The 27,565-nt window shown below is 35.6% G+C and overlaps 2 protein-coding genes across 7 annotated transcripts in view; one reads left to right on the top strand and one right to left on the bottom strand.

Moving 5' to 3' along the window:
* Window positions 1-476, bottom strand: part of LOC125679789 (phospholipid-transporting ATPase IA-like) — a 67,272-nt gene extending 66,796 nt beyond the window's left edge. For 5 of the 6 annotated variants that reach the window (XM_056156416.1, XM_056156415.1, XM_056156418.1 and 2 more), the window contains exon 1: window positions 326-476. In XM_056156416.1, the coding sequence (XP_056012391.1) occupies window positions 326-374 (49 nt within the window). In that variant the 5' untranslated portion in view covers window positions 375-476. The remainder of the gene's footprint in view (window positions 1-325) is intronic. The other variant, XM_056156419.1, reaches the window with a different exon arrangement.
* LOC125678407 (exosome complex component RRP45-like) lies at window positions 468-27,565 on the top strand. Its single transcript, XM_048916836.2, has 14 exons — window positions 468-676; window positions 5,054-5,148; window positions 8,187-8,306; window positions 9,626-9,728; window positions 16,838-16,935; window positions 18,748-18,787; window positions 19,119-19,201; window positions 19,686-19,818; window positions 20,798-20,886; window positions 21,671-21,814; window positions 22,488-22,521; window positions 23,256-23,388; window positions 24,434-25,188; window positions 27,484-27,565. The coding sequence occupies exons 1-14, from the start codon at window positions 611-613 to the stop codon at window positions 27,523-27,525; spliced, it is 1,935 nt and encodes a 644-aa protein (XP_048772793.2). The 5' UTR covers window positions 468-610; the 3' UTR covers window positions 27,526-27,565.

Raw genomic sequence — 27,565 nt, 5'->3', positions numbered from 1 at the left:
AAGTTCCAAAAGTCACATATTCCTGAAGCTTTTTTTTTTTTCTTGTTTAGATTTACATTTTCTTCTAGGGTACATATAAAATATATATCTACATTGTACCCATTAAATATTTCCTTATCTTACAAAATAGAATATTATCTAGATTTTTTTGTAGAAGTGTGAATAATCCAATGAATTACACAGGAGTGGGGGATTAGAGGTGCACCGTGTAGTATGTAGATGCAAATATCATTAATATGGTAAACCCGCATATGTACATTCACCATCACAGTACTTTACATGGGAAAATGTGATTAGAAACATAATAATTTTAAAAAATATTTACCGTCAATTCTGCTCCCAAAGTCAGTGAAATCCTGGCTTTTATCAGCCATATTTTTCTGTCACATACTATTCATCCACGTACTTGTGACCGTTCGTCGGCATCTTTTGATGATGACTCTTCTTCGTTACCTTCTTCAGACAAAGGAGATACAAAAGTGCTTACCGGAAGTAGACTTTTGTGATCGAACACATGTAGTTTCATTTTCGGCTTTACTCGGACTGTCAGAAGAGTTGACGAGGATGAATTTTGCATAAAATAACGAGAAGATATACTTAATCTTCAATAATGAGAGATACACCATTATCAACATGTGAGAGAACTTTTATTATCCAAGCTCTTGGAGAGAGAAAGGTAAACGAACTGTTCACAATCATGATTGTCATGAGTAACAATTTCACCCCCTGTATTGGTAATTTCCATGATTTCTTAGGTCATTTCGGTGAATGTTGAATTCTATGTACCAAAAGCAAGACCAGCACAACATGCACAATGGGTTGCTTTAGCTGAATACCTTTAGTATAGTAACTTTATATATATATATATTTATTACCATACAGGATTAATGAATCTGCCATCACTAAAATCTAGATAGTACAACTGTGCCTGTTTTAATCTCTTTGTTTGACTTATTTCTGAAGATCTTCTTGACCATAATTAGCCTAGAACTGACATATGTTATACAGTTTGCTCTAAGTAGTAACTATTCCAGGTCTTATTGTTTGAGGCCCTTAAAGGGAAAGGCAACCCAAATTTTGTTTACATGATAAATGATAGGATTAATTACATGATAAAGATTTGTCATACTATTCTGTTGATATACGGCCTAGATAAGCTTCAGTACTAATTTGAAAATTGAAATTCCCGCTATCTATAGAGGCTGCCATGATGTGGAACTCTTGTATCCAAGACCACAAAAATCAATAATTTTGACGTCACACCATCTATTCCGGTTTTGATGAGATCCTAAGATCATCAAAGATGTGCTTGTGTTAGAATTTACGAATACATTGTAAATAAGTTGGTGCCTTCCTGTCAAGCACTTGATTACACTAATGCGAAGGAGAGATGCTAGATGTGAAAAAAGTTTTGTTTTTGGGTTTTTTCGAAAATACTGACCCAACCAAGTCATCTGAAAAGAAAAGAATATGTAAACTATGGATCCATCATGTGCGTAATGACAAGTTGAGGTTCGAGACATTTGTATGAATAAACGTGTACTGTCTGCATGGTCTGCGACTCGACTGAGCATCTCTTTTCTTAATTTCTTCTTATTAAAGAATGGGTTCAAGTCTATACAGCTCTTAACTTAATTAACTGTTCGTTTCCAGTGCTGCTGAAGAAATAAACCGGAACAGATGGTGTGACATCATATATTTTACTTCAATGGTCGCTCTCTTAGCAGCGGGTAATTTAAAATATATGATAGATTAATACTGATTTAATTGTTAAGCAAGGGTTTTTGTGGTTAAAGACTGCCATTTACGATATCAGTAAGTAATACTTTATTCATTAAAGCAACAATGTAGTTAGGGTTGCCTTTCCCTTTAATGAGGGGGCAGTTCTCCCTTTTCATTGTATTCAGTTTTGAGTGGGATTTGTAAAATCTGAGGACACGAGACAACAAAAGCTTATCAGATGAAAATGTACCTTCTTACAATTACGTGGGTCATTATAAAAGTACGTAGACTTTTGCCATTTAACTTTTTTACTGAGTCATATTCAGGGTTGGCAAAAAAGTGGTCAATATGAGTATTGACCGGGCCGTTGGTCAATACTGGTTAAAACTGGTCAATACTGGTTGATTGAAAATTGTTTGGTCATTATAGTCTGTGATGTTGGTTATTTTAAATGTTTCAGTGGTCATTATGGTAAATACTGTAATTCATAACATGCACTATCAGTTTATAATATACTTGCAAGTCATAATATTAAATAAATAATGTAAATGACTCAATTAAATAGGGGAAGATATAAAAGTTTATTGTAAAAATTAAAAACTGTTTCGTGGCCGTATTACTTTGGCACTGACAACAGCATTGCAGTCTTTACATCTTGCTGTGGTCTTGTTGTTGTCCTCAACAATATCATAGAAATTCCAAAATGTTTTGTTGAAGCCATAGATAGTATGATGGGGGAAGTGTTTTCTATTTCTGTTCAAATTCTTTAGTTTATCAAGAACTACCTATTGTTTCAAATCTTCATTTAACTGTTAAATAAACATTTTAGGGGTTGTGCTGGTGATGTTTTCATAAACAATAACATGTACACTGGTCCTCTCTGGTCCCAGAGTATGCTAATTAACAACTGTCAACTCTGTTTCCTGTGCTCAGGTACATCTCCTGCTCTGTACATTGCAACACATTGTTTATCTACAGCATCAGTCACCCAATTCATATTAAATCATTGTGTTTATTTAATGTCCTGTTATTCTTAATCTGTCCAGGTACATGTATAAGAAGATCCTATTGTCTAGTTATGCTATATGTGACCCTCTTTTATAGTTCTGAAGATATTATGGTCACAGTTTCAGCAAACCAAATATATTAAACTTATGAAATTACATCTAATTATATAATGAAAATTATTGATAACCAATTGATCCATATATCATAATGAAAAGGCTTAATTTATCTTTGCAAAAAATATACAAAAATAGGAAAATGGACAGTTTAAATCTCAATTGACCAGTATTGACCACTTAGGGAGTATTGACCGGGACGGTTAAAACCGCTGGTTAAAACCGGAGGCGGTTTTAACCGCCCAACCCTGGTCATATTACATCCAAAATTGGTAGACATATAATCAGATAATAAATAATTTTAATTATACTGAAGAAAATTCAGGTATGTTACAATATATAAGAAAATAATTCAAAAATTAGAACCGAAAAATTAGTTCACAGCACATGATAGAATTTTGTTTTTTACAAAAATGCATCATATAATGTTGATTGTCAAATCTCTTAAAAATGGCACTAAAGCAGAATAAAATTTATACGTTCTAATAGTCTAGAGAATTTTTGTCATTTTAAAAGCAAAGTTTTGGCGTAATAATTGTCAAGGCGTTTAATGGAAATTGATAACAGAAGGCAGATTAGTTCTCTTTCATGAAGGTAAAAAACATGAAGTTGCAGGAAATCATGGAGCAGCAAATGGCCATAAAATTTTGTGTTGCACTCCGGAAATCTCCCAATAGAAACTGTTAAAATGCTGGAAGTGCATAGTATATTGTCAAAAGTGAGTCGTGCTCTAAATAGTGTAAAAATGGCATAGATGATTTTCTTATGGTAGAAACTCTATGTTGGATGATGAACGTCCTGGTAGGAAACAAATCATTTGTCAGTGAAGAAATGGAAAATGATAGAGCTGCGTCACTGTCGCGGAATGGTCAGATATCTGATGTTAGCTCCAGCACCGTCTTTACTATTCTTACTGAACATTTGGAAATGTCACAGAGAGAGAGAGTTGCAGCCCACTAGATACTTAGAAGACAAAGCTAGAAGGCACCACAGGCTGCTTGTGAAATGTAGAGGAGAATATTTTGAGAAACTGTGAAACATGACACTGTGATGTTGTGTTTTTGACATAATGATGCTCTGTGGCGAAAGAAAATGCTGTTTTTAAAGTTATATATTACGGATACTATATGATCAAATAGAATGAAACATCCCAGGTTGATAAAAAAAAATTAGATTTCTGACAAATCTGTTAATTTGTTGAATTTTTAATATATATATATATAAAAGCACTAAAGTTCCAACAACACCCGATACCTCAGAGTGTCGGATCCACAACATGGATACAAGGTCAAATACAAAAAATTATACAAAGCACTAAAATGACCAACGACACGAACAACGAGATTGTCAAATTTTCGGGACGCCCCGTCCCTTCTTCAGGACAAACGAAAAGAATTACATAATGTGGTCAATATCAACAGAGCATAATAACAAAAACTACATATAAATACATCTAGCACTACAACTACACTAATCTACAAACGTATTTACAACGCAGACTACATGTTTTTGGTCTTTAGGCTTGCCAATCAATGTTAAAAGTGAAGCGAATTAGGACATGCCTTATTCATCCAAAGAGCTGATCCAAAATCAAAAAATTGGTTTAAAACATGGTATAGACCACGGGTCTATGCTAAAACAAGATGACATAGACCGCAACATTGAAAAAAAAATAGCACAAATTTAAGACATTGTTATTTACTTATAATGTACTTAGAAAGCATAATTTCTTTCCATTTCCATAACAATGTCCTCCTATCCTCATAATGTTTATCAGACGTCGACTTTTGGGATAACTCTATTGCTTTAAACCTAAAAAATCGGCATAGACAATTTGGTCTATCACAATTACAATTGGCATAGACCGTTGTCATTTGACATAGACTCAGTCTATGGTTAATTTCGAACACTGTCTTGATCAACAGAGCACTCATGAATTTATGTTCTCACTATTTGACGTGTACGAGTCATTTCGCGATATTAAGTACTCACGTAAAATAAGGAATCTACAGTACAAGTGAAAAATAATAAGTATCCTTATAGTCCATCACAAATATGCATACTTTTAATATCATGATACTTAATATATTAAAATAGCTAAATGAAGCTATGAAAATAGATTTTTAATTAAATGTATGTAGCTAAATCAAAACACTGTGTACAGTTTTGTTTTAATCTTTTGACAATGTTTCTTTTTTTTCTCTCTCTAGAGGCTAGATGGAAGACAACCATATGATTACAGGAAACTTAAGATCACTTTTGGTGCAGACCGAGGCTGTTGTAAAGTGAATATTGGGCAAACTCTGTAAGTCATATATTGTACTTCATCCTGTGATAAAGTCCATAGAATTTCCTATCATTAAGTTGTCTTGTGGACCTGACTTAATCATGGAATGCATCTCATGTGTTGGAAGTTTGACAATAATAATGTTTGAAACAGCAGGATATGTATGTGGCTGCTGAAAATGACAGTGCAGTTAAACCTGATGTGCATTCTGTTTCACTGAACTCTAATTACCTTATTGTAATTCCAAATTCTCTTTTTTCAATGTTTTTTACACTGACTGTGTAACCTGACATCCTGTCTAACCTGACACAGTTTATCTCCCAGGGTACGTCAGATTAGACAGGTTTCACTGTACTAATTATGATGCTCTACTTGGATTCAATTTCAATCAATTTCTTATGTGTTCGGTTAAGAAAATAAAACTCCATTCTGCAAGTTTGAATCTTGTGTGTTTATTGTTGACATTGGTATGACATCAATCAAAACGACAGACTATTCGAATCAAAAAATTGTTTTTACACAAAATAATTGTATATGTGGTTTTTGTGTTATAGATAATAGGTAGATGGCGATGTCACCATTGCTGTTGAAAGGCTGCAAAACTTAATAAAATTTAGGCCTATGCTCGGTGCTTATCTATAAATAGATAGATGGATGGATGGAAAAAGCATAATATATCATAATCGATGTTACACATATTCCAAGTACAGATAATATAAACTTATGGTGCGGGTAATAATCATTTATCACAGCTGTGTGGATTATGCATTTAATCACACCAGAAGAATTGATTTTCCTTTGGCTTATCATATCCTGTAGATGGTGTTTGTTATTTGTTTTGCAGCTTCTCCTGAAAGTATAACTATATAAGGAACTAGGAATAAGAACAAATAGTACATAAATGAAACAACATGCATAAGATCATCTGCAAATTTAATTAAGAGGCCAGATTGCATTCATGAAGGGCAGGAGATACATGTGTACCTGCTGCCAGAAATTCAGATATGCAAAATAACTGTTGGATAGTATAGCATGGTATAGTGTAGTGAATGGAAGGTGATATTAATGATTTGCATGTCTTAACAAATTCTTCTATGTGTATTAGCTATTTCATATTAGGTTTTAAGAAAAAGAAAACAGCCAATTGCATTTGGAGAAATGTTTAAACAGCCTTCAAACAGCGTGGGAAGATAAACTGTATTTTCAGCATGTTCAGTTGTGAATTTTCTGTTTTCAGGGGAGTTCATTTAAACAATAAAATGCTTTGCGTCATGGTGCAGTACCTTTTCCTTTAATCTTAGCCATACTTTAATTCAGACAGAAAACCTTTGGCAGAAATCCAACATACAATAACTGCCAGGGGGCGGAGCTTATTTGTACAATACTTTCCACTGAACCGTACTACAACTTCCAAACTATGAACATAGCTAGAAAACAACTGTTGTAAATACGACTTTACATCGTTCACCTTGTCATACAAATCATTTTGAAATTCTGAAAAGTCAGTGTCACCGATCTCTATTGCAAATCTTCTCTCAACCCCAGACTTATGATGTTACATTGCATTGATGTTATGAATATTTATGACACAAGACATTTACACTTGCTTTCTTTCATTTGTATGGAATATCTATACTAATGAAAGAAAGTACTGTAAATATAACTTTTTAGCCAAGTTGCAACGAAGTTGAACTCGGCTATTGGTTTGGTGATGCGGGTTGGCGGGCGGGTGGGCGTTTGGGCATCAACAATTGGTTTCCGGATGATAACTCGAAAAGTTTACAATGTAATCAAATGAAACTTTGATATATTGTTGGGTACCAGGTAAGGAAGACCGCTATTGATTTTGGAGAAAAATGGTCAAAGGCCAAGGTCACAGTGACTGAAAATAGAATGAAAATTTCAGAAAAATTTGGTTTCCGGATGATAACTCAGATAGTTTATATCCGAATCAAATGAAACTTTGATATATTGATGGGTACCAGGTAAGGAAGACCCCTATTGATCTTGGAGAAAAAAGGTCGAAGGTCAAGGTCACAGTGACCGAATATAGAATGAAAATTTCAGAAAAATTTGGTTTCCGGATGATAACTCAGACAGTTTAAATCCAAATCAAATTATACTTAAATGTATTGTTATGTACCAGGTAAGGAAGACCCCTATTGATTTTGGAGAAAATAGGTCAATGGTCAAGGTCACAGTGACCAAAAATAGATTTAAAATTAAAAAAAAAATTGGTTTCCAGAGGATAATTCAAATTTTTTTTTAACTTGAATCAAATGAAACTTGGATATATTGTTGGATACCAGCAAAGCAAGGCCCCTATTGATTTTGGAGAAAAAGGTCACTCAAGGTCAGTGACCGAAAATAGATTGAAAACTTCAGACAAATATGGTTTCTGGACAGTAACTCAAAAAGTTTAAAACTGAAATTAGTTCTTCACAATTAAAAATATGCCATATCATTCCTGACTTTACAATGTATCCCATGCAACTCGGCTCATGCACCCCTGGGTGCATATATTGATTTTTTGTTGTTTTATCTGGTGATGAAGGTGGCTAGCATTACAGAAAAAAATCATAACCCAAAGAAGATGGTTATGCAAATTTTTCTGCAATGATTGCTACCTTCATCACCTGAAAAAACAACAAAGATATTTCATAAACCAGATGTGAGTACTGAAATATTTTATAGTTGACCAATTCATTACTAAACATGCAGAACAGCAAATACACCCTTTGACCTTTACGACGTTCCACATTTGGTAATGATTATGCGGACAGGTGGTACTGAAAAACCGGATCAAACTAGTGCAACAAACATGAATTCATTGTCTATAATGAGAGCAGTGTCAATTTCAAAAGAAATATAAGAGAAAAGATTCAGTGAATGTAAATATTTGATTATTTTCTAACAAAAATTCAGTCATTACTAGCTTGTATGGCTGTGGCAGGGTTGAGGTTATGGAGGTGGGTATACTGAGTTAATTTACAGTTTTAAAAAAAAGTTTGTGTTGGTCTTGTTCCATGTGTAATTGTGTTTTAACTGCTTTTCAGAGTTCTGGCACAAGTTTCCTGTGAAATAGCCTCTCCACGAGCCGTTCGACCATCAGATGGAATTTTGTTTGTAAATGTTGAGTTGTCACCCATGGCATCACCTGCCTTTGAAGCAGGCAGGTTCGTGAACTATATGGCATATTATTTATCCTTTCAAATTGACTGAATGAAAGGTGAAGATAACGAACAGTGATCAATCTCATAACTCCTATAAGCAATACAAAATAGAGAGTTTGGCAAACACAGATCCCTGGACATACTAGAGGTGGGATCAGGTGCCTAGGTGAATATGATTAATATTTTAAAAGATGTATGATTATGTTAGTAATCAAATTAACTATTAAAGAATTTCCATTTTTGCTAAAAGTAATTCAGTACATGAAACAATGGGTTTCTGTATATTGTGTAAGACATCTGACATTTTGTGTAGAAATTTATGGAGATCATATTGTTTCTGTATTGTAGGATAATATTAATGGAAATATGTGTTTAGGTCACCTGAGTGACCTATTGATATCCTCTGGTTTTGTTCGGTGTCGTCCATTGTGTTGTCATGCGCCGGTCGTAGACTTTCAACCAGTTTCAGTTGGGTGGTGGGGAACACGATTTGTGAATATCATGGACTCTGTCGCCCTTGGGCCTGAACCATCAAAACTCATGAAATCTTTAAAAATCTTTACTCCGGGGCATCAAGCTGTCAGATTATTATTAGCACGATAATGATAAGTAGTGTGTTCTTTAATTCATAGCCCCCGAGTTCAGGGTTCATGCCCAAGGGTAGGGCTAAGTTAGTTATATGATAAAAATGCTTTTATATCTTAGAAATCTTAGACATCAAGGATACAAAATGTTTGCATGATTGTAATTGGCATTGAGCCCTCAACTTAAACTGTAAAATCGATGAGCTATAGGTTTAGTGTTCATGCTCTAGGGTGAGACAAAGTCGGTCGTTTATTGAAAGTGCATTTATATCTTAGAAAATCTCATTACATGTGGACATCAAGGAGTGTTTGTGTGATTATAATGAGTAATGTGAAACTTATGACCCTTGGGTTCAGAGTTCAGGTCCCATGGTGGGGCTTAGTTGATCTTTAATTTGTTGAAAATGCAATATATTTTTGAAAATTTTTACTTCTGCATGGCCATCAAGGAGGCAGCTGGTTACCTATAATAAGCAATGAGCCATCTTTGAAAACTGTGCTTCTGGAACTCAAATAGAAAATCGCATTTCACTGCAGTATGTGAAAAAACTTACCGATAAGAAAATTCTAAATTATCAATTGTGTATAATAGTTGTACTAATCTATCTATCACACAGGTAACACAGTGATTTCTGAAGAGTGAAAACATTGCATCCTCGGGTGACTGTTAAGGCCCATGGGCCTTTTCTGACATGAATGTAGAAATCAATGAAAACATTTGGTTTTTAATTTGTGTAGGATGTCTGACCTGGGTGTAGAAATTAACAGGCTGTTGGAACGCTGCCTGAGAGAGTCTAGATGTGTCGACACAGAATCCTTGTGTATTATCTCTGGGGAAAAGGTTAGTTGTAAGACATTTTTTATATCTTTCACCTGTCTATGATGGGCCAGATAAGGGTATGGAGAAGACTTCCGTATATGGTGAGCTTTTCTGTGCAGGGCTTTGAGTCAAGTATCATCAAACCTTGTCAGTTGATGTATCTTAGGGTAAATATGTGTTGCAACCTAAAACTAGGTCATGATGACCTCAATTAGAATAATTCGATTTTAGTACACTTGTCAGGTGTATAACTTAGAATCATCTCATTGGTTGATGCATATTAGGTGTAAGTACTTATAATCATCTCATTGGTTGATGCATATTAGGTGTAAGTACTTATAATCATCTCATTGGTTGATGCATATTAGGTGTAAGTACTTAGAATCATCTCATTGGTTGATGCATATTAGGTGTAAGTACTTAGAATCATCTCATTGGTTGATGCATATTAGGTGTAAGTACTTAGAATCATTTCATTGGTTGATGCAGGTGTAAGTAATTGGAATCATCTCATTGGTTGATGCATATTAGGTGTACTAGTACTCCAAACTAAGTCACGGTGTAGGTGAAAAAGATTTTTTATGAATTGTATTTTCATAAAGAGGGTAATGAGTGCCTGTGTTATAGAATTTTTAAATGCTATGCAAGAACCACAGGTTATTGTTTCATTCCATAACCCATGGTTTTTTATATAAATGGTTTGTGGAATGATGAGCTGTGGTTTGCAATGATGTGCAGGAACATTTAGAATTTTAAGAATACACAACATTTTTAGTGCACTTTTGATAAATAAACTCAACTCAGCGTGCATACTCCTTTAATAGATAAATGCATTGAGTTGGCATGTCAATTTTTGGTATTACATAATGTATTACTTTAATGGATCATTTTTATTAAAGTGAATGTTTTTTTTAGTCTTCTCTCTCTCTCTCTCTCTCTCTTTCTCTCTCTCTCTCTCTCATGTATATATATATATATATATATATATATATATATATATATATATATATATATATATATTTGCAAGCATAGAGTCAGAAAATGGTGATTAGATATTGTAAAATGATAGTCTTCATGAAATTTCTGATGATGTTCATTTGTGAAATGCAAAGACTTAATTAAAACATCAAACAGAAGAAGGCTGGTTTTATTAGTCTCCTGGTAGCCATTATTAAAGTCATGAAGAGACAGAGAGAGAGAGAGAGAGTTCATTGCTTGTTTGGACTATTACTGATAGAGGGTGGTGTCTTAAAACTTGCTTCATCATGCTGTGTTACAAATATTCAAAAGGGCCCATTTTGTAAGACTATATATTTCATGACAGTGGTGGATCTAAAAGGGGGAGTTTATGGAGGTTGCAACACACACACCACCATCTTTTTCTCTAGAACTGCACATGTTTAAGAAAGCGAAATGCATATTCACTGTGATGTAGAGCAGGAAGACCTCTACAAAATTGTAAATTTCATGATTCCCGGGGTAGGGGTTCTGACCCCAGGGCGGGGCCAAATTTACTATATAGTGTTTATGTGTAAAACACTTAAATAACATATTCTTTAGTGTTATTGGTACTAGATTAAAACTAAATGGATATTTAGAAAGAGCAGGTAGTCCTTTACCAAAATTGTAAAATTGATGATCCCCAGGGTAGGGGTTCTGACCCCAGGGTGGGGCCAAACTTAGTATATGATATTTATGTGTAAGTTTGCTGATACTGTATAAAATCTAAATGCATACTTAGGAATAGCAGAAAAGGATGTACAAAAAATAGGGAATTTCACAACCCAGGGTTTTGACTCTAGGATGGGTCCAAATTAGTCATAACTTTTAATGTTTTAAATTAAATGTTAATACACCTATTATATTATGTAAAGCCTTTCATCAGTGTATGCACTTTTGAGGTCATTGAAGTTTTAAGAACACATCTTACTCACACTCACACATCACACTCACTCGAAAAACTCAAGTGAGTGTGTTAGCGTTATGTAATGGCAGCTCCACCTCTGACTGTTCAACTTAGTTTCTCTTTAATTACTCAAGTTCTAGTTTTAAAATTTGTTGAGCTCTTTTATTACAACTTATTGAATATAACTACGGTAAAAAAAAAATTTTAAAACTTGTATTTTAAACAAAATCTTAGTTAATTGTTCTATTCATTGTGTTCACTGATCCGGAACTTTTTCAAGACTTTTACTTGTACAAATTGTTTTTCTTCTGTGTTGACTTTTATTGAGGAGTCGCTCCGCGACTTTTCGTACTCGTGGTTTTTACTTGTACAAATTGTCTTCCTGTTGTCTTGATTTTTAATATAGACTCGTTCCATTATTTTTCGTACATGAGATATTTAGCTGTGCGATGTGTTTTTTAAAACCAATTAAGTTAACCCACATCTGGGAGGTCATACGAAAAATTTTCGTGTGCGAAGAGGCATAAAAACTGGACGCAAGTTCATCAGACAAATCCACACAGTGTGTTTAAGGCAGTTTAAATATCTTGTCCATCAACAACTTGGGGTTAATATTGATAATCAGGTTTGTATATTGTGTGACACACTCGGTAACCTCATATCTGTTGTAACAGTTAATGATGGGTCATGTGATGCTCTCCCAATCCAGCATTGATACAACACAGGGCAAAGAAACTCGACCAATCTGTCGAAATGTTTCTAACGTAAGGAAAACACCAAGTCATAGTACCTCACGTGAGAACTTTCAAACTATTTCTAAAAGGCAAGTGACCTTAAACAACTTAGTTAAAATAACTTTACAGAATCAAAGATGTATCATCTCCTGTGCAAGACCTATGTGTTTATATACCCTGGCAGATCAGTAAGAAACAAAACTACAGCCATATGTGATTACATAACAACGAATGACATCGATTTGCTTGCTTTAACAGAAACATGGCTTGGATCAGATAAGGATCAATGTGTTATATCCGAACTATTACCGAATGGATACACATTTATTAACAAACCCAGGATTTCTGGACGAGGAGGTGGACTAGCACTTATTCACAATGAGAAAGTTAGTAGTAGAGATGATCACTTCACGCACTTTGAATACCTAGAATGCGTAATAAATCATATTCGCTTGTGTATTGTATATAGACCTCCCCCATCTATAAAAAACCAACTGCGGAGTGTTGTTTTCTTCGATGAATGGTCTCATTTTTTGGACAGTTTGGCGATTGATCAAAGGGAATGTATCATCACAGGAGACCTTAATTTTCATTTTGACGATGCAGAGAACTCCGAAGCTGTTAAGTTTCTGAAGCTATTAGATGATCATGGGCTGGATCAGCGTGTCAAAGGATCAACGCACTCAGGAGGCCACACCCTGGATGTTATTATAGCGAGGGATGAGACATCTATTTTGATCGGTGAACTGTTAGTTAAGGATCCATCATTATATGACAAAAATGGCAACCTTACCTGTGATCATCTTTAAAAATACTGTTTTCTCGAAACTTTCACTTTCGAAACTGCCAAGGGAAAGCAGAACCAACAGATTTCGGAAATTACGGGATGTTGACAACAGTGGTCTTAAGAACTCTATTAGTGCCTATGCAAACATCCAAAATTGTGATGACTCTGTTGAAAAATTAGTACAAGTTTACAACTCAAATCTTCAAAGTGCTCTAGATGCTGTCGCTCCAGAGCAGACTAAAGTGGTTACTTTGCGTCCAGACTGTCCTTGGTACACTATTGAGCTACGGACCATCAAAATGGAACAGAGAAAGGCAGAGAAACAGATGCGTAGGACTAAACTAACTGTACATAAAGAAATATATCGTAATATTTCCGCCCGTGCATCAAAACTTGCTGTGTGCTGCAAGAAAGACTATTACTCAAACAAAATCGAGGAAGCTGGTAAAGATCAGAAACCATTGTATTGCCTGGCCAATAAACTTATGGGTAATAAGGCCGAGGCTGTGTTGCCAATTCATCGGAGTGAAGACATCCAGGCAAACACTTTCAGTGATTTCTTCCAATCTAAGATACAAAAAATCCAGAGGGAATTGTGTCAAGACATACAGCTTGATGTTGACCCACTATGAGTCGATCAAGAGTTTGCCGGTGTGCATCTGCGAACTTTTGAACCAGCATCACAAGATGAAATCATTGAAGTCATTATGTCAGCACCTCCTAAATCCTGTGAATTGGATCCAATACCAACGTCCTTACTGAAAACTTGCCTAGATAGCGTTCTTGCCCATAGTTACAAACATTATAATTAATCAATCACTTAGTCTGTGTTTCCATTATCCTTTAAACAAGCTGTTGTTCGTCCTCTCATAAAAAAAATCAGGCCTAGATACACAGGAATACCGGAATTACAGACCTGTTTCAACCCTCCCGTTTCTCTCCAAAATTCTTGAAAAGATTGTTGCGAAACGTTTGGATCATCACAGACTTGAATCATTTACACAACAATGTACAGTCAGCATACCGTGCCTGCCATTCAACGGTGACAGCTCTACTTCATGTCCACCACGGCATTGTAACAGCATTAGATGGTGGTTCCAGCGTTGCATTAATCATGTTAGATCTTTCGGCGGCCTTTGATGTCATTGGTCATCCTATTCTGATAAGACTTGAGTTTGCTTTTGGTATTTCTGGCTTGGTCCTTAATTGGATTAAGTCATATCTCTCAGAGAGGACCCAAAAAGTAGCCATAGGATCTACCTTCTCCGATGATTTCTGTCTCAATTGCAGCATACCACAAGGATCTGTCCTAGGACCTCGGCTCTCTGCCATTTTCTCTAACCCTATTGGTGAAATATGTCGTAAAAACAATGTTCTACAGCACTGTTATGCAGATGACACACAGGCCTATCTAGTCTTCAAACCTAAACATGACTGGCAAAATACCGCTAGCCGCCTTGAGGCTTGTATGGACGAAATAAAGATGTGGATGTCCGCTAACATGCTAAAATTAAATCAGGACAAAACTGAGTTCATTGTTTTTTTACCGAAAACCATAGTCACTGACTCACCATCGTACCATCTGAACTCTGCCGACACTATAATTCTATGATCAGTGAGACACCGTTTGTGAAGAACCTAGGTGTATGGTTTGATATAAGACACTTTGCATGCAAAAGCAAATCTCATCTGTGTCTCGTACTTGCTATCATCAACTACGTAACATCGGACGAATATGGTTGCTCATCACAGAAGATACGTGCAAGACCCTAGTATGTGCCCACGTGACATCTAGGCTCAACTACGCCAATGCTCTTCTTTTCAGTATTAACACAATCGACTTGGCAAAACTGCAGCGGATACAGAATATGGCAGCACGAATCATCACTCGTACCAAGAGAAGTGATCACATAACTCCAGTGCTGATTTCTTTACATTGACTTCCTATTGACAGGCGCAGCCAATACATGTACAAAATTATCCTCAATGCATACAAGGTGATTCAGAAGATGGCACCAAAATACTTGGAGGAGGTGATCACTGTTTACCAACCAAATCGTTCCCCAAGATCTGAAAATTCACTGACATTAGTTAGACCTAGATGTTGAACCTCCACATATGGAAACAGGCTCTTGGATTTGGCAGCAGCTACACTCTGGAACTCTCTGCCTGATACCCTCCGCCGTTGTCTGAATTTGAACACTTTTAAAAAACATTTAAAAACACATCTTTTTAGACTTGGATATTATTAGTATTATAGGTGGTTAAATCTTTATGGTTTCTTTACCATCATTTTAACATGACTTTTTTAAGTGTATAATTGTATATTTATTTCAACTATTGTATTTTATAGCATTTGATTGTACGGCGTGGAACTTTTTTCATGCATATCATGTTTTAGATCTTAGTCATTTTACTTCACATTATTGATGTTTTTCTAGCATTGTTTTGATATTATCTGTCTTAATGCTATTATAATTTCCTTTTACTACTTTTATAACATGCTGTATCATTTTTATTGTGTGCAGCGCTTTAGAGTGGTTATTTATATTGTCATATAGGGTGCTATATAAATAAATATTATTATTACTATTATATAGAGTGGTTATTTATATTGTCATATAGGGCGCTATATAAATAAATATTATTATTATTATATAGAGTGGTTATTTATATTGTCATATAGTGCGCTATATAAATAAATATTACATTTGTATTATTATTATCATTACCTTGTTTTACACTGTTGCTGAACAATAGAATTTAGCTTAGATACTCAGAACAGGAAATTTTTTTCTAGACTTCATAGCCCTTGGGAGTAGTGATACTTTTTCACTAGTGCTAAGGCCTCTTGTTTGTTGTGTATTGGTAAAATTAATTACTCAAAGTTGCCTATAAATTCTTCATCTGTTCTGCCTGACATGAATTACATGCTGACGTTTATAGTCTTGATGACATCAAAATTTGTTCTCTTCACATTATCAGACAACTTTAGAACATATTAACAGCACGTTACTATAATGTAATTTGTAACATCTTTCAAAATCAAACCAAAGAAATGCAATGTCAGTTGGTCCCCAACAAAGATTATTTCTGCTGGCACCGTCTTCGGGATATTGGAGAAAGGCATGGGTGATTAAGGCTGATATGGACGATAGCAAAGACAATGTTTACACTGTTGAGGACTGCAACAACAGCAAAGCACATTCTATACAATTTTGCGTTTAAAAAATTTGTGTTTAATAAAATGACAACTAAATGGTAATGAAATGAGTTCTTATTATCATTATTTGGTGAAACAACACACGGTTGGTACAGTCTGTACCAAAACTCTGTGTCCATTCAGTTTTGCAAGCCATCGGATTTCGGCATGTCACTCTATTGCACTTTGGCGCATTATTATGTACCATCTGACTTTGGTGTGTTACACCATCACACTTTGGTAAAAGAGTGTGGACCATCGCACTATGGCGTGTCACACTATCGCACTTTAATTTACATGTCACACCATCACACTTTAGCGTGTCACACCATCACACTTTCGCGCATGAGTGTGGACCATCGCACTTTGGTGTACCATCGGTGTTTGGTGCAGACCATCGGATTTTGGCGTGGCCATCGCACTTTGGAGTCCTACATATTCATTGTGTTCATGTTAACAGGCAGCTATAGAACACATTAACAGACAGCTTTTACTCTGTAGGTTTGGCAGATTCGTGTGGATGTGAATGTTATGAACCACGATGGGAACATTGTCGACTGCTGTAGTATAGCGGCCATTGCTGCCCTAGCACACTTCAGGTTTGTATTTCTAATGTACTCCTACATCAAACTATGAATGTTTTAGAATATAGGTCTTGCCCAAAAATATGTTATAAAGTGAACTGTTCATGTCAGTAAGTTGTAAATCACATTTTATTTGTGCGAACATTATCAGCTCGCCGAGACGACTGTCTGGAGAGCCATGACCCCAGTGTCAGCGTTGGCATCATACTTTAAGGAAAAAACTTTAGCCTGGGCTATATCTTTTGAACCAAAAGGGATAGGGTTTTGATATTTCACTTATAAATGCCTCATGAAGAAACCTTGGTTTTGGTACAAAGACTTTTGACCGCTTGACCTGGGACCTTGACCTACTTTTAAAAAACTTTAACCTTGGCTATATCTTATGAACCAAGAGGGGAGGGTTTTGACCTTGATCTTGGACTGTCACCCACTATTCAAAATCTATAACCTGGGCTTTATCTTTTGAATCAAGGGGAATATTGTTTCGATATTTCACATATAGATGCCTCATGAAGAGGCGTTTGCTTTAGTACAAAGATTTTTGACTTTGATAGTAAGATAGGGTTTTGATATTTCACACATAGATGCCTCATGAAGGGACCTTTGTTGTGGTACCAAGACTTTTGACCTTGTGACTTTGGACTTTGACCTGCTTTTTAAAAACTTTAACCTGGGCTATATCTTTTGAACCAATAGGGATAGGGCTTTGATATTTTACATATAGATGCCTCATGAAGGGACCTTTGTTTTGGTAGAAGACATTTGACCTAATAACTTTTGCCATGAACTTTGACCTACTGTTCAAAAACTTTACGCTTGGTTATATCTTTTGAACCAAGAGTGATAGGGCTTTGCTGTTTCAAATATAGATGCCTCATTTAAAGACATTTCTTTTGTTACAAGAACTGTTGACCTTAGACTTTGACCTACTTTTCAAAAACATTAACCTTGGCTATATCTTTTGAACCAAGGGGATAGGGATTTGATATTTCATATTTAGATGCCTCATGACCAGGCCTTTGATATGGTATCAGAACTTTTGACCTAGTAACCTTGGACTTTGACCTATTTTTCAAAAACTTTAACCTTTTGAACGATAGGTTAAGTATAGAGTCGTGCATCCCAGCGAACTATGTTATTTACAATTTCATGAGGCCAATCAATTTGCAAAAATTTAGTTCTCACAAATAAACTCTTCAATACAGAAAATTTAAGCATGAATAATTAATAAGGTATGTCTCTTGAATGAATATATTATCGTATCCTCGCAAAATATTGGTTTGTGAAATAAAAGTTATCAACAGTAGATTTTATAGAAAATTTGATTTACACTCTATAATTTTGTACATCAATGTGTGTTTTGTGATTCTTTGGCCAGGAATTGAAATTTGAGCTAATGCATAATAACATAATAACATGGTGAATATGTTATAATGCTTTATTACATGACTCTGCAGTCTATATTGTCATTCATTGAAGTGAGCTATGAGGACTCTGTTCACCTGATGTTTGAACTAATAACACATAACGCCCAATCCCTATATCTACGTAACGCCCAATCCCTATATCTACGTAACGCCCAATCCCTATATCTACGTAATGCCCAATCCCTATATCTACGTAACGCCCAATCCCTATATCTACGTAACGCCCAATCCCTATATCTACGTAACGCCCAATCCCAATATCTACGTAATGCCCAATCCCAATATCTACGTAACGCCCAATCCCTATATCTACGTAACGCCCAATCCCTATATCTACGTAACGCCCAATCCCTATATCTACATAATTTTGTGGCTGTACTACAGTTGTCTAATTTTACAGACGACCAGATGTCTCCGTGGATGGAAGTAAAGTCATTGTGGTAAGATTTACGATCCTCTCCTCAGATCATCGGGAACATTTTGTTTTCATCTTTCAACAGTGCACTTAATTCCTACAGAGGGGATGGTAGATTGTATAAAAACAAAATTCAGGAACAAATGCAATGAATGTTTTGTTTTCACTATTAGTGCAATCAATACAATCATATTAGTGCAATCACTATTGATGCTGTGAAAATCTCACTATAGAAGCACTTCTTTGGAAATGAACTGCCTACTCATGCATGAAAGATAAAAACTGTGGACTCTTTCATTATTTGATGCTAAACTGTATGAAGATTAACATCCAGAGACATTGTGTTTTTTTATCAGCATCCCAGTGACGAGAAAGACCCCATACCCCTCAGTGTTCACCACATGCCAATCTGTGTCACTTTTTCGTTCTACGATCAAGGGTAAGTTATTCCACAACAAAGAATGACTGATAGCTTTCTGTGTTACCAATCTGTGTCACTTTCTCGTTCTACAATCAAGAGTAAGTTATTCCAAACCAAAGAATGACTGATAGCTTTCTGTGTTACCAATCTGTGTCACTTTCTCCTTCTATGATCAAGGGTAAGTTATTCCAAACCAAAAACATGACTGATAGCTTTCAATGTCACCAATCTGTGCCACTTTCTTATTCTACGATCAAGGGTAAGTTATTCCGAACCAACACGTGACTGATAGCTTTCAGTGCCACCAATCTGTGATCTAGAAATCTCAGGTAAGTTATCTCAAACTCTGAAATTACCGAAACATTTCTGTGCAATCTGTTTGACAACAAAACAAAAAAGTTTTAAAATTTCAGATTTTGATTGTATTTCTTACTGAGTAAGAATGATATGCAGTGTCTGCTTTATGCATTGTTACGATTAATTTTGTTTGTGTTGCTTACAGAAAATTTCTGTTGGTGGATCCCACAGACAAAGAAGAGAAAGTAATGGATGGAAAGATGGTAATAGGAATGAATAAACACAGAGAAATCTGTACCCTGCAGGTGTCGGGAGAAATGTTACTTCTGAAAGATCAGGTACTTGATGGGTACATGCAGATAATACTGGCATTGTTTATGTGCAAGATTAGCTGCATGCTTAAGTATAGGATCCAAAATATCTCTTTAATACTTTATGTATACATTTCCTATACAATTGATATTTACAACTAAGATTTCTGGTATATTCAGATTATATTTTGGGTCAAATGATGAGAAAAACAGCAGATTTTAATTAAACAGACTTGGCCAGTGTTGGGAATCTCAATCACACGTGCTGTGGAATCATTTAAATTCATGGAGCTCAATTTCCATGAATTGTTGAGATTTTACGCAGCCAATTGTGCCCAATGTCAAATTAATGTTAGGTACATTTGGCTGTATGCAGTTTACTTTTGTTGGAGTATGGTTTGAAATTCATGGGATGGGGTACCTATGAAAATGAAGCCTCCACAAATTCTAATGATTCTACAGTATATAGTTTTATTTCTCCGTCACCACAGAATTGTAACGTGATTGTGGAATTATTTGTACAGTACTTGTGCTGTAGAGATTGATATTGTGTTCGTGTACACCAGGGTTTTGGGTGAGGGGATACCCTGCTCTGCGAGGGGATACCCTGCTCTGTGACTCCTTGTTACAACTACAGGGCCGTAAATTACATGGAGGCGGAGGAGGCAGCTGCCTCCTCCAACTTTTGAGCCAAAAAAAATTAAAATTTAAAGTTCATTAGAATTTATGTTGTTTCCAATAACTAAGAACATGATACCTCCCTTAAAAAGCATTCCAAATCTTTCTTTTAGAATGAGTTAGTCAAGTAACATCTTAGAAGGCCCTAGAATCAAGGATTTTGCACGAAACGTGTTCAGTGTGCACAAAATGTGCTCAGCGTCTGGGGGCCTGGGCGGCCCCCAGACCCCCGCCTAATTTCCTGCCTCCTCCAAATTGAAGGTTAATTTACGGCCCTGAACTATTGATGGGATTACAATCAATGACTAACACATTTGATATGTTGTAGGTGCTGAGATGTTCCAACATTGCTGTTGTAAAGGTGGCAGAAATCACAGAACTGATACAGACAGCTTTAGAAAATGACAGACAGGCAAGGTGAGATAACTCAAGATCATACATGTTAAACATCTACTGTTCAGTTACTTCCACCTTAAAAATTCAAATAAACAGAATGTTCTCTATATGAGATGTTCGTATACCTCTAGGTAGATTCTCAGATACAATTTTCTTCTGAAATCTCAATGAAATTTCATTTTGAAATCTAGTAAAATTTTGCTCTGAAATTAGAATAAAATTTTTGTTTGCAATCACAATAAAATTTTGCTTAAACAATAGATTTTTTAAATGAAATTTTGCTTAAAATAACAGCAAAATTCTGCTTTGAAATCACAATGAAATTTAGTTTGCTATCATGCAATGAAATTTTGCTTTGTAGTCATGGCAGAATTTTAACTCAGAAATCACAATAAAAATTTTGCTTAGAATTCTTTATAAAATTTTGCTTTAGAATTGCAGTAAAAAAAATTTGCTTTAGAATCGCAGTAAAAAAATTGCTTTGTATCACAATGAAAATAAATTTGCTTTGAAAATCTCTGTTAAATTTTGCTTTTTTAAAGTCACAATGAAATGGTTCTTTACACAGTGTAATTTCAGTGTTCGGGACTAAGGATTTGGTTTATTAAAGAATTCAATCCTTTACTGTAGTAAAGAATGTATTGTTTTAAAGAGCATATGATATATAGATTGTATATGGCTCTGACTCTTTACATGTCTATACACTCCCTCTTTAATGAATTGCATCTTTCATTTAATGAATTAGATCATTCCTATGATCCCATTTTCCAATACTGTAACTTATCCTGTTTATAAACTGTTCTAGACTGAAGGGAGAGAAATTTGGTTTTGCTGAGTTAACACCAACAGAGAGCATACTGACCACCCACAGGGAACCAGAGGAAATTCAGACTACACAAACCCAAATGGAGGAAGAATCGGAGGAAGAGACTGACATGAATGGAGACTTGTATCTTTTCATCGTTTTGTGACTTTCTTAAATGAAGGTCATACAGTACTGAATGTGACATTGCCTTAATTTCCAGATGTCAATGAAAACTCGCAACTTTTTAGAGTATTTAGAATTCGGCGCAGTTGGAGCTGATGCAATAATTTAGCGCTTCTGTTATGTTTCATATTTTAGCACAAGTATAAACTAGTACTCTTGCTTCCAAAACTGCTAAAATTTTAATCCCACTAAAATAAGTACAATCATGTATAGTATTTACTAGGGAGGAATATAGGAACTTGTTCACCCATTCTGAACATTTACCAGACAGATCGTGTTGCACATGTAGGGGCTTGTTCACGCATTCTAAACATTTAAATGTGTAATCTCATGACTGGATAATCTCAAGTGTAGTAAAACCAACATATTATCAGTTTATTAGCAATATACAGGGTCTTATTGAAGATTCATATAGTGCAAAACTTGGTAACTTTTAAGTGTGTAAGTCTTAGTGTTGATGTGTTAATATCAAATCAATTTTAACCAAAATCAACATTAAATACTGCAGCAATTTTTAATTAGTTTACATGTGCATACAGTAGACTAGTTTACATGAAAATTTCCATTAGGTTTTTTTGGAGGGGCATTATTTGTTTTGTGATTTTGTGCATTGTATTTTCTTTAACTGGATCAGAAACATTGGAGAGAAACCTAAAGTCAAAATTCTCGTAAGTACAGCAGCTTAACAAATTTACCTGATAATGAGCCAAGATGATGTAATTAAGTATCACTATATAAATTTACAATTAAGTATCACTATATAAATTTACAATTAAGTATCGCTAAAGAAATTTACAATTAAATATCAATATAGAAATTTACAATTAAATATCACTATAGAAATTTACAATTAAGTATCAATATAGAAATTTTCAATGGCTGTTGGTTGGTTATATAATGTTTAACATTCCGCTCGAGAATTTTTTACTCAAATGGAGATGCCACCATTGTTGGTGAAGGACTACAAAATCGAGGCCTATGCTCAGTGCTTACGACCTTTGAGCAGGGAGGGATCTTTATCATGTCACACCTGCTGTGACATGGGGCCTCAGTTTTTGCGGTCTCATCCTAAGGACCGCCCCATATAGTCATATCTTATGACTAGCAAGGGGTACCGAGGACCTATTCTGACCCAGATTCCCATGGGAGAAATTTACAATGGAATAATTAGAGTGAATGTATTGCACAGTGTTAGAAATAATCTGCAGTTTCCTAGAAGATCTGGAAAATTTACAATGAAAGTATTGCATAGCATTAGGAATGATCTGCAGTTTTATAGAAGATCTGGGAAATTTACAACGGAATAATATTAAAGTAAATGTATTGCACAGTTTCCTAGAAGATCTGGGGAATAGCAGCAGGAGGACTTTCAGGCTGACGAATTTTAAAAAATCTTTTTCAGGAAAAAGGCGTGGGGATGATTGGAGAGGGAGGGGTGAATACCTGGGGGGTGGAGGATGAAGACATGACAGAAGAGTTACAGAAAGAGGCCAAGGTCACACAGAAAATCCAAAGAGAAGTGGCTCAGACTACAGGTACGGAAGACTTACCACAGGTACAAAATATAAGTCATGGAAGACTGGCTCAGACTACAGGTACAAAATATAAGTCACGGAAGACTGGCTCAGACCACAGGTACAAAATATAAGTCACGGAAGACTGGCTCAGACCACAGGTACAAAATAAGTCACGGAAGACTTACAACCTTTAGTTACGTGTAATGTATACAGTTTCAGAGGGTTTCTACAGTCAAGAATTTGTATACAATCTGATCATTCTGTACCCAGCACTGCACCCTCTTTCAATACTGATCATAAACATTAGTTAGAATGCTACATCAATCAAATTAGAATTAGATCCTTTTGACACCTCGCGTATATTGCTACACAAAATCATTATGCAGGACCATATTGAAAACTAGCGTTATCGCTAAATATGTAATCCTGGTTAAATAAAGGCTTTATTATTATATATTATTACACCTTGTGTTTTAAAGAAAACTGTACCAGTGGGGTTACTTTGTATGACTGTCCCTCCTAGTGGATTGTCAAATCCTATTGATTTTCAAGCCACTGGATAAATATTTTTAATATCTTTGTCATCATAATCTTATCTGTGATGAACTAATTTTTACATACATGTAAATACATGCAACACAATAACAGACACTCATAAACTAAATCTGATACACGTGTGAGTGAAAGAGTCACTTGGGAACTTTAGATTGGTAGTTGAAATTATAGTTGTTTGTTTGGTGTCTGTTATAATTTTGTGACTGGCGTTGCGACTTTTTGTTGCGGTCAAGTTATTTTGCAGTGTAAGCTTCACTCTGTAACATCAGATGAATGAGCATAAAATACATGGAAGTTTATCTGGATGAATTTTAGATACACAATTATGTGACTTTGCTGTAAAATTTCCTTTTATGACACATAACCACATTAAATTATTAACATTGTCAAACCGATTACCAGGGTTTGCTCCCCCAATTTGATCTCTGTTTTGTGGTTGTTTAAACCTGTTGCTGTACCAAGCCATTACTGTCACCAAAGTTACCACAAGAACAACGGTTGATTTCAGATGACCAGTCTGCTGTGACGAATGTCTGGATTGTGGGATCGTCCATTGTATATTGGGCAGAGTCCCGAGCAAAGGTCCGCGGAATTCACAATTTGACGTACAACGAAACAGAGGTGGCCATTTACTGGGACGGAATGAGAGGAATGAGATGGGACTCGCTCATGGTCAACCTCCAGAGAGACCTGGCTGTCTGGGACCTCCCCGAACCTGATGTTTTAGTCATTCACCTTGGCTCTAATGATGTTGCATCATGGGATACTAATGAATTAATTAACAGAATGAAAGGTGATCTTACGAAAGTGACAGAAATGTTTCCTACAGCACAGCTGGTGTATTCGGAGCTTCTGGCTCGCCGTGTGTGGAGGGGAATGTCACTGCCGTGTGGAGAAGCAAAGAGACAGCAAATCAACCGTGAAGTAGGTCAGTATGTGACAGAAATCGGCGGAATTGTGATGTCACACGACAACATAATACACCAGAATGTCACGCTGTATATCAAAGATGGGGTCCATATGAACGACTACGGTAATGATGTGTTGTTGGAGGACTTAATGGAATGTTTGTCTGGTGTGTTAGAGAAACCGTTAAATGACAACAGGAAAGTTGGAGGAATAGAGAACAATGTCGCGGAGATAGACGAGGTCATTCTTACAGGTGCTGACCTCGACATTTGTCATGCTCTACCACTAAGTGAAGTTAACAAAAGAAGTGTGGAAGATGGTTCACCTCACATGGACCAGACATTGGATGATTTTGTAAGTCAATGACAGTTTTATACTTGGCTTTCATTAATTGACTGGAAGGTTGTTGTTTGATTTCCTATTGTTGGTGTTTAAATATTCACATTTCTAAGGTTTAAATATTCCTGTTTTTGATGTTTAAATATTCACATTTCCAAGGTTTGAATATTCCTGTTTTTGATGTTTAAATATTCATATTTCTAAGATTTGAATATATTCCTGTTTTTGATGTTCAAATTTTCACAATAAAGTTGTTGTTTTTGGATGTTATCTGGCTGGCATCACCATGACAACTATGTGATGGAGATTTCTAAAAGTGAAAGACAGTAAGCTGTAGTATGTCTCCCATTCTTCAGCTCTGTACATACAAGACATGCATATGTCTCCCATTCTTCAGCTCTGTACATACAAGACAAGCTTACCTCTCTACAGTTGTGACCTTGTTATGAGGGACTCTTACTAAGCTACTCTCCTTTTCTACGCCCAGTTCTGACTGTCCTTATTCATTTTGTATAAACCAGGGTGTAGATGACTTGGGAATCTGCCAACATTAATTTTGTAATTCAGGGGAGCAAACCCTGGTAAAAACTGAACATCAAATATTTACAGATGTTTTTGCCTTTGATATCTTTACAAATTGTTATGATATAGCCCTTCATGAATTCACTGCAGTTATGAACAATGTCCATATGAACCTTGATAAATATAGTGTATCTACTTTAATGACTTTAGGAGAATTTCGATAGATACACAATAACAGATACAGATTCTGATAGAAATGAAAGTAGGTTGAAGCGTTAAAGTTCTTACCCTCATGTATTTTTATAAGTGAAACTTCCTTCTTAATCAACACCCCTACTTGTTCTTGTCACCTAAGTCTTATTCATTCAAGCAAACTATTTTGAGTCAATCAGACACTCGCTGTAGATTAAACAACAGTAACCTTAGTATTGAGTTTCAGTGACAGTTATTGACTGGGTTCGAGGACAACAGCTGTTTTGTTTGACCCGAGGACGGATCAGTTGCCCAAAGCCGTAGGCTGAGGGCAACAGATCTGTTCAAGGGTCAAACAAAACAACTGTTGTCTGAGGACACAGTCTATAACTGTTTTGTTGTACACTTTCTTTTTATGTTGTTTTTTTTTTCTTTCTAAATGCACATGATTTGTTGACTTTGAACTTTCAACAGGACAGTGTGATTGCATACATCTATCACCATGTCCTTTAGTTTAAAAGAAAACATACCCAATATTCTAAAATCAATAATTATATTTTTCATGTTTCTGCTCTTTTTTCATCTAATAAATTCTGTATTTCATCATTAGTTAAATCACTGAACTTCACCATTACATAAAGAAAGCAGCATACCAAGAATCATGTGACTTGCATAGCCAATAGAAATAGGGCAGACTATTGCCGGTCAACAGTTTGTAAACTGTTGATCGGTCAATAGTCCACAAGTTTAAGAGTTGGTTTAACAGCTAAAATGTTGGTTCTAAATCGTATTAGTTTTATATAGGAAAAAAAGGAAGGTGTATAACAATAGGTTGCAATTACTCCCTGAACAGTTGGACTTGTAAGGTGGATAACTCGTAGGACAGTTTAGGCAGTGCATGTAGCCTGTAGAGTGCTTTGTTCTACACCTTAATTCTTTTCCTATATAAAACTATTTTGATTTAGAACCAACATTTTTATTGTTAAACCAACTTTCACACCCGTACACTCGTGGTCTGTTGACTGGTCAACAGTTTACGACCTGTTTACCAGGCTATAATTGTCTGCCCTATGTCTATTTGCTACACAAGTCATTTGATTCTTGGTCTGCTGCTTTGCTTACGTAATGGAATGGCAAGGTCACTTATTTAACTGATGATGAAATACAGAATTAGCAGAAACACACACAAAAAAATTATCAATTAACATAATGACTCAAGTGTGTTTTCTTTTAAAATAGTGGATACAGTGATAAATGTACAAAAATCGCATTGTTCTGTTAAATGTTCAAAGTCAACAAAGTATATGCATCTAGAAACAAAACCTAAAAGAAAGAAGGTGTATTACAAAACAGTATTTGTAGACTGTATCCTCAGTGTCCTTGCACTTGTCAATAACTATACTACTGAGTGTCTAGTCAGTAGGATGCTCTACTCCCAGGACAATTTAGCCTATAGGTTATGCTACTTCCAGGGCAGTTCAGCCCGTCATGCACCATTTCCTGGGCAGCTTGTAGGATGCAATGTTTCTGAGGCAGTATACATTATCCATATTATAAATTCATCAGGTGACAATGTCAATGAATGTGTTCTTGCAGATGGTAACCTTGGCGATGATAGTGAAGAGGAGGGAACTGTGATGCTGAATCTCGACGAGGTCCGCAGTGTGAAACCCCTCAG

This window comes from Ostrea edulis, chromosome 2, assembly GCF_947568905.1.
Source record: "Ostrea edulis chromosome 2, xbOstEdul1.1, whole genome shotgun sequence".
Taxonomy (NCBI): domain Eukaryota; kingdom Metazoa; phylum Mollusca; class Bivalvia; order Ostreida; family Ostreidae; genus Ostrea; species Ostrea edulis.
Note: the sequence above shows the minus strand (reverse complement) of the source record. Positions and strands in the feature narration are given on the sequence as shown.